A 7,437-nucleotide genomic window follows, 5' to 3' on the forward strand; every position below is an offset into this window, starting at 1 on the left:
ACAAGGGGGGTTTGGTCAAGTGTTTTTCTCATCATTTACATCCAGAAGTAGAGGTGTAGCAATTCTTGGGAAAAAGAACTTACCACTTAAGGTCTTGAATTGTGTGAAAGATACATTTGGTCACTTTGTTATAATTAATGGTACTTTACAAGGGCAGAACATTTCCATAATGAATATTTACTCCCCCCGTTTACCCCCCTGATTTCCTCACTAAGGTATTTCTAGACTTTTCAGAATTTAACTCAGACACTGCAGTGGTTGGAGATTTTAATTGTTTGTTGAACCCCCTTATTGATAAGTTTCCCAGCGGTATAGCTTCTCTCTCCTCAAGCTAAGTCACTTAAAGCTATTTGTGATGATCTGAGGTATGCTGATGTTTGGAGAACTTTTCATCCCTCCAACAGAGTTCACTTTTTTTCTCTGCACCTCATGGATGTTAGACTAGAATAGATTACTTTTTTATGCCCAGGATGTCTTTGCAGTCTGTTTTATCCGCTAGGATAGGAAGCATAGTCATATCTGATCATGCGGAGGTGATCCTGGACATAACTCAACGGGGCATTAAATCGGTCAAGACATTAGAGGTCGACTATAACCGTTGTTAAAGACCATACATTCACATATTTTATTTTATTACAGATTTTAAAGCATTTCTCTTCCTTGCTCCTTTGGGAAACCTGTGAAGCGTATGTAAGGGGTCTGATTTATGTCATACACAGCCACTAAGAGACAGAAAAGGCGTGAAAAGCGAAACATGTTAGAGGGTGAATTAGGAACTAAAGAGAAGGACTACATTACAACTCCCACTCCTGCCCTATTAAAGGAAATATTAGTCCTTAGATCAACGTTGGACTCTCTCCTAACACAGGACACTGAAAAGAAAATTAGATTTGTCAGGCGAAAGCTATATGAACATGGCGATAAGCCAGGAAAGTACTTGGCATACCTAGCTAAAAAGAGAGCTGACTCTGTCAACTGCCACTATTACTGATTCTGATGGCAATCAATTATATGAAAATAAATTGATAAATGACTCTTAAGAAATTTTATGCAAACCTTTATGCCTCCGAACTGCCAGATGATGCACCCAAGATTGTTCTTCGGAGATAGTAGGGAGCTCAGAGGTCTCCTTAATGCCCCTATTATCGAGGAAGAGATAATGTTAGCAATTAAGAATTTGCAAAATGGTAAAGCCCCAGGACCAGACGGGTTTTGTGTTTAGTTCTATAAAGAGTTCGATGGCCTGATCCTTGAGCCATTGTGTGATATGTTTAACCACTCATTTTCAAATGACCAGCTCCCTCAAACGCTGAGAGAAGCCAACATATCACTTATTCTCAAAAAGGGAAAATGTCCAGAGTCTTGTTCCTCGTACAGACCAATTTCCCTTCTGAATGTGGATAGAAAATGCTTTCTAAAATTCTAGCCACAAGATTAGAGGACTCACTGCCACTAATTGTGAAAAGAGACCAAACTGGCTTCATTAAGGGCCGTAAGTCATGCTACAATGTCAGGCGGCTTCTTAATGTAAACCAAGCCTACCAACAAAGTGCTATGGATGGTCTTGTGTTCTCCCTAGATGCTGAGAGAGTATTTGATTGTGTGGAGTGGCCTTACCTATTCTTTGCTTTAAATACATTTGGTGTAGGGGACAACTTTATAAAATGGGTGAAAGTTTTATAGGATGATCCTCAGGCTGCTCTCCTTACTAATGGGCTATGGTCAAATAGCTTCTCTATATACAGAGGTACCAGACAGGGCTGTCCTTTGTCTCCTCTCCTCTGCACTCGTTATGGAACCACTGGCCGAGGCCATCAGGGTAGCGCCTGCTATACAGGGGCTGCTCATTGGTGATGTTCACCATAAAATAAGCTTGTATGCTGATGATGTCCTGATATTCATCTCTAGTCCTGATACTTCAATTACATCTCTTATTAATATTATTGAATTATTCAGCGAATTCTCAGGCTACAAGATTAACTTAACTGAATCAGAGGCTATGCCACTTGGTAACCTTCACTCTGTACCTAATACCTCTCCCCCTTCCCTTTTAAATGATCTCCCTCAGGTTTTATGTATCTGGGTAGATTTGTAACTCCTAAATTCCAGCAAATATACAAAGCCAATTTTGTTCCCTTGTTTGATACAATAAGACAAGATCTGGAGCGCTGAAACGCTCTCCCGATTTCTTGGTTCGGTAGAATATCCCTCTTGAAAACGAATATTTTACCTAGACTACTTTACCCAATCCAAATGATCTCAGTATTACTCTCCAATAAGGTAATAAAGGACGTAAATGGATGGCTGAGTTCCTTTTTATATGGAGTAAACGCAAGCCAAGACTTAAGATGGCAATATTGCAGCTGCCAAGTTCTATGGGTGGCTTGGATCTGCCCAATATTAGGTTCTATCAGTAGTGTGCCCACCTATGTTATATTTCTGACTGTATCACAAACGATGACTCCTCTATTTGGTTAGACATTGAGACTTCTCTTTCAAAATACCCCTTACAGGATCTTTTATTTTTCAGAAGTTTCAAGTCTGTAGAAGATCACTGCAATAATCTCATTACACTTAACACACTCAAAGTATGGAGGTTAGTTCAACGCTTCTTGGGAAGGTCCAAACTAACCTTTGCTCTTACCCCAATTCTTAACAACCCAGATTTTGGTCCAGGATTGCTGGATGCTGGCTTTCACTTTTGGCTTAATAAGGGCATACGCAGACTAAATGACTTTGCTGATAAGATTTTGTCATTTGAGCAGATGGTCGAGAAATATCGACTCCCAAAACAGGGCTTTTTCCACTTTCTACAAGTAAGACATTACACCACCTTAATTGGTAACCCTGATATGTCTGTCATTGAAAGAATGCTTCTTTTTTTCCATGAAGGAAAATGTCTAAGTCTGTTTTATGATGCTTTTAAGGGCCTTTTATGCTGTCAACACAGAGGGTGAAACAAGTGTGGGAGAAATAATTGTCTGTTACAATTGACAAAGAGATGTGGGAGGACTTGTGGGAGATTTTCAAAAAATATTATCTATATGTAATCATACTAGAGCGTTCCAATTAAGAATAATACACAGATTGCATATATCCCCAAATCGCAGACATGCTTTTAGCCCCACTTCCTCTTCCCCTCAGTGTCTTAAATGTAAAACTGATACAGGCACCCTAACACATTGTTTATGGTCATGTACCAAAATACAAAGATACTGGTCTGGTGTTCTGCAAGAAATTAAAAAGATCCCAGGGGTTGATCTAGAATTGGACCCAGTTTCTTTACTGTTGGGTCTCCCTAGTAGGCATGTTACTTCTGTGGGTAAGCGGCGGCTTTACAACATCCTTACCTTCGCAGCGAGGGCAAACATCCTTTTACAGTGGATTCGTGATAAGGTTCCTTCTATTAAAGATAGTATATTATGCCAATTTGAATGGGTGCCTCTGGAATATCTGACATGTACATTGCATTCTAAAACAGATCAGTTCTACAAAGTATGGGAACCTTATCTAAATGACCTAGAACCTGAGGTATCAGCTATTATGCTGCAAGGATTCTCTTAGAATGGTGGTGATCTATGCATTTCAGAATTATACTGTACGTTCCATGTGTGGAACCTAACTTCTTGGTTTAAACTGAGCTTTTTTTGTTTCATTTCTGTAAGTTTTGTTTAAAATATATGTATTGAGAGACTCAATGATGGGGTGAGAAGCGCCGAGCGGGAAGAGAAATGGTGTATGTATGTGTATATGTATAAGTGAGTGCTGTTTTTTTTTGCTTTGTCTCTTAATATGGGTGAAGTGTTTATAAATGGAGCTTCTCTATCAAGGCGACGATAATGGTCTCTGTGCTCTTGCCCCACTGTGTCCTCAGGCCTTCAGGGAGAGTGAGGAGGCCAAGAAGAGGCTGGTGGAGTCCTACGAGCTCATGCTGGGGTTCTATGGTATCCAGCTGGTCAACAAAGACACAGGTGAGGTCAAACGCGCCGAGAACTGGAGAGAACGCTTCGCCAACCTTGAAAGGTGAGTTGCTGAAGTTATGCCTTGGTCATCTTTACAGGATGTGATTTCTTAAGACCATGTGGAACCACTGATGACCATTCTTTGTCATCAGTGGCGTTGTAAACTGTTACTAGGGGTCCTCCATCTAAATATGGGTTGTGTTTTCTGTCTCAGGAACATGCACAACAACCTCCGCATTACGCGCATCCTGAAGAGCCTGGGGGAGCTAGGCTTTGAGCACTACCAGAGCCCATTGGTGCGCTTCTTCCTGGAGGAGACGCTGGTCAAAAGGAACCTGAGCAGCGTCAAGCGCAGCGTGCTCGACTACTTCCTGTTTGCCATTCGTGACAAGCAGAAGCGCAAAGAGCTTCTGCGCTACGCTTTCCAGCACTTTGAGCCCAAGGAAAAGTTTGTATGGTGCCCCAGAAAGATCCAGAAACAGCTGAAGAAGGCGGAGAAAGGGAACGGAGAGGGAGCGGAGGAAGGCCGCACACGAGCCAAGGCTAGAGAGGGAGAGGCAGTGGGAGCCCAGAAGGACAAGGGTGTCACGGAGGAGGTGAAGGAGACTACCAAGTTGAATGATGAAGCATTGAGTAGTGATGGCGATAAGCAGGCTGAAGGTTTTTCTGTTAATCCTTCAGGGACAGCAATCTCCTCAGAGGACTCAGAATCACTGGGAAACGGGAACAGTAATGATCTTGATATGGACCATTCAGGCAGCCCAGACCCTGAGTCTGTTAAAGGAGATCACAGTATGGAGGAAGGACTCAAAGAGGATAGTCAAGCCAAGGACAGCGTCCAGGACTCAGTTAAAGTCAAGGCAGCTGCATCTGAAATGAAGTCCGATAATTTGCCGCAACCGACTAAGAAGAAAAGGGAAGGTGACACGGTGGTGACACGCAACGGTCCTTCAGAGAACTGCCCCAACGGGTGGGAGAAAGGCACAGGCGTCCCTAACGACAACCACCCGCATCAGACGAGCCCATCAGCGGCATCATCCCACAAAGCCAAGACTGAGGATCCCAAAAAGGATTCGCCGAAAAAGGACTCCTCAGAACGAGGTGAAAAACACCCAAGGACTGACTTTAGTGATGTGTCTGATAACAAAGCAGTGCCAGTGGGTGGGGAGAACACACAGAAAGCTGGAGAGGACCAGACCAATGGGAAAGAGGTGAAAAATGAAGTGGAGCCAATGGATGTGGAATCCAACCCCCAGCCAAGTTCAGGGAACTTCAGGGACATGGGAACTTCCTGAATATAAGGAGGGAGGAATCAGTTGCAGACTAAAGGGACATATGTTAAATTGTGTACAGTTATGGCCAATCCCAAATCGACCCCTAGACCCTACCCTCTAGGCACTTCATGTGGATATGAAAGGCTCAGAAAAAATGTATAGCCTATGGTAAAAGCTCATCCTTGCCGTGTGATACTGTAGGTTAGATGGAATTCTCACCATATTGCTTACACCTTACCAATCCTCAGAATGGCATAAATTCTGAGTTCTACGGAAGCTCCTAGGAGGAAGGCGCTAGGTGGTTTCTGGGCAGGGCTTTAACAGAAATATAGTTTTCAGGCCTTATTATATTCTACTGTCCTCCATGTTCACATTAGTGGGTTTGTTCTTTTTGTTGGTAAGGATGTATGGATTACTGAATTTATTTGTTCTGATGAAATTGTGTTGTGATGGGGATTCAGACTGAAATCAGTTCTCCATAGTTGATCTTGCAACTGCGAGTAGTTGCGTACTTTGAACTGAGGAGGATGTAAGGATAGTCTGTAATTACAGTCAACATTGAAAAGATGAATTCAATCTCATACAATGAACTGATGCCTGCTTGTTGCAACTTTTTTTAATACACCACTCCGTTCAAAAACTGAATACAGTTTGAATAGTAATTTTGCACACATTGAAATGTACTTTGTATCTAGTATTATCTGTCAATGTTGCGACTACATTGTGTATTATATTTTATTGAAAGCCTCTATGAAATGGGAACAGGATTGTAATGTCATTTGTTTATTTCAAGAATTTTGCACTTCTTTTTTTTGCGGAATGAGAGATATACATGACATTGCCAAAAAAAACACAAAAAAAAACATTTAACTGTTTGATTGTATTCTGTCTTGGAAGTTTTGAAATAATATGAGATGTAGCTATTTGGTTGAACTACTTTGGCTTTGCTGTAAGGATGACATAGTAAGTGTAATCAATAGAATGTGGGTGTTCTTTTCTTATGTTCCAAACAGCGAGGCTGTTTATTTATTTTTTTATTTTTTTTCCAAAATTATTGTATGGTTATCCAAAGGCCTGATCCCCTTCGACTCATTTATTGAATTGCAAATCTCAGGAAAACCCTGTGGGAGATAGTCAACGTTTCTTCCATTTCTGAGGTTCTGTTTGGGTAAGCTTTGTTTTCCACCCTTGTGGAGATGTCATCACGAATGTCTATTTTACAATTTTCAGCAAATGAATTAATATATTCATCATACATGTATTGAAATTGTGTGTGAAAGGGTTGTAAATACACTCCACTTTGGTGGGGTGATGAATGGAATTTGAAAATCCTTTGTCCATGCAACCTACAAACTTGACCCCTTTCCTGTTACATGACAATAAAATAAAGATTGTGCAAGTTATTTACATTTGTTTGTCTAATTCATTTGTACCCTTCTAGAATTATTAATTTTTTCAGATTCCAACCTTGGTTGTCTGAATACTATACTACAGCCGTGTCCAAACTTTGAGAATGACACATTCATTTTCACAAAGTCTGCTGCCTCAGTTTGTGTGATGGCAATTTGCATATACTCCAGAATTGTTTAGAAGAGTGATCAGACGAATTGCAATTATTTACATAGTCCCCCTTTGCCATGCAAATGAACTGAATCCCACAAAACATTTTCACTGCATTTCAGCCTTGCCACAAAAGGACCAGTTGACATCATGTCAGTGATTCTCTCGTTAACACAGGTGTGAGTGACAAGGCTGGAGATCACTCTGTCATGCTGATTGAGTTTGAATAACAGACTGGAAGCTTCAAAAGGAGGGTGGTGCTTGGAATCATTGTTCTTCCTCTTGTCAACCATGGTTAACCGGCATGCCGTCATCATTGCTTTGCACAAAAAGGGCTTCACAGGCAAGGATATTGCTGCCAGTAAGATTTCCACCTAAATCGACCATTTATCAGATCTTCAAGGAGAGCGGTTCAATTGTGAAGAAGGCTTCGGGGCACCCAAGAAAGTCGAGCAAGCGCCAGGACCGTCTCCTAAAGTTGATGGCAGCAGGCAGGTGTGAGTGCGTCTGCACGCACAGTGAGGCGAAGACTTTTGGAGGATGGCCTGGTGTCAAGAAGGGCAGCAAAGAAGCCACTTCTCTCCAGGAAAAACATCAGGGATAGACTGATATTCTGCAAAAGGTACAGGTATTGGACTGCT

The 7,437-nt window shown here is 41.6% G+C and overlaps 1 protein-coding gene across 2 annotated transcripts in view; it reads left to right on the forward strand.

The window, feature by feature from the left end:
- The window catches only part of LOC110532014 (opioid growth factor receptor), a 16,379-nt gene extending 9,740 nt beyond the window's left edge, over positions 1–6,639 (forward strand). For both annotated transcript variants that reach the window (XM_021615595.2, XM_036987925.1), the window contains 2 exons: positions 3,875–4,023; positions 4,177–6,639. In XM_021615595.2, the coding sequence (XP_021471270.1) occupies positions 3,875–4,023; positions 4,177–5,257 (1,230 nt within the window). In that variant the 3' untranslated portion in view covers positions 5,258–6,639. The remainder of the gene's footprint in view (positions 1–3,874; positions 4,024–4,176) is intronic.
- The last annotated feature ends 798 nt before the right edge of the window (positions 6,640–7,437 follow it).

Source organism: Oncorhynchus mykiss, chromosome 9 (assembly GCF_013265735.2).
Source record: "Oncorhynchus mykiss isolate Arlee chromosome 9, USDA_OmykA_1.1, whole genome shotgun sequence".
Taxonomy (NCBI): Eukaryota; Metazoa; Chordata; class Actinopteri; order Salmoniformes; family Salmonidae; genus Oncorhynchus; species Oncorhynchus mykiss.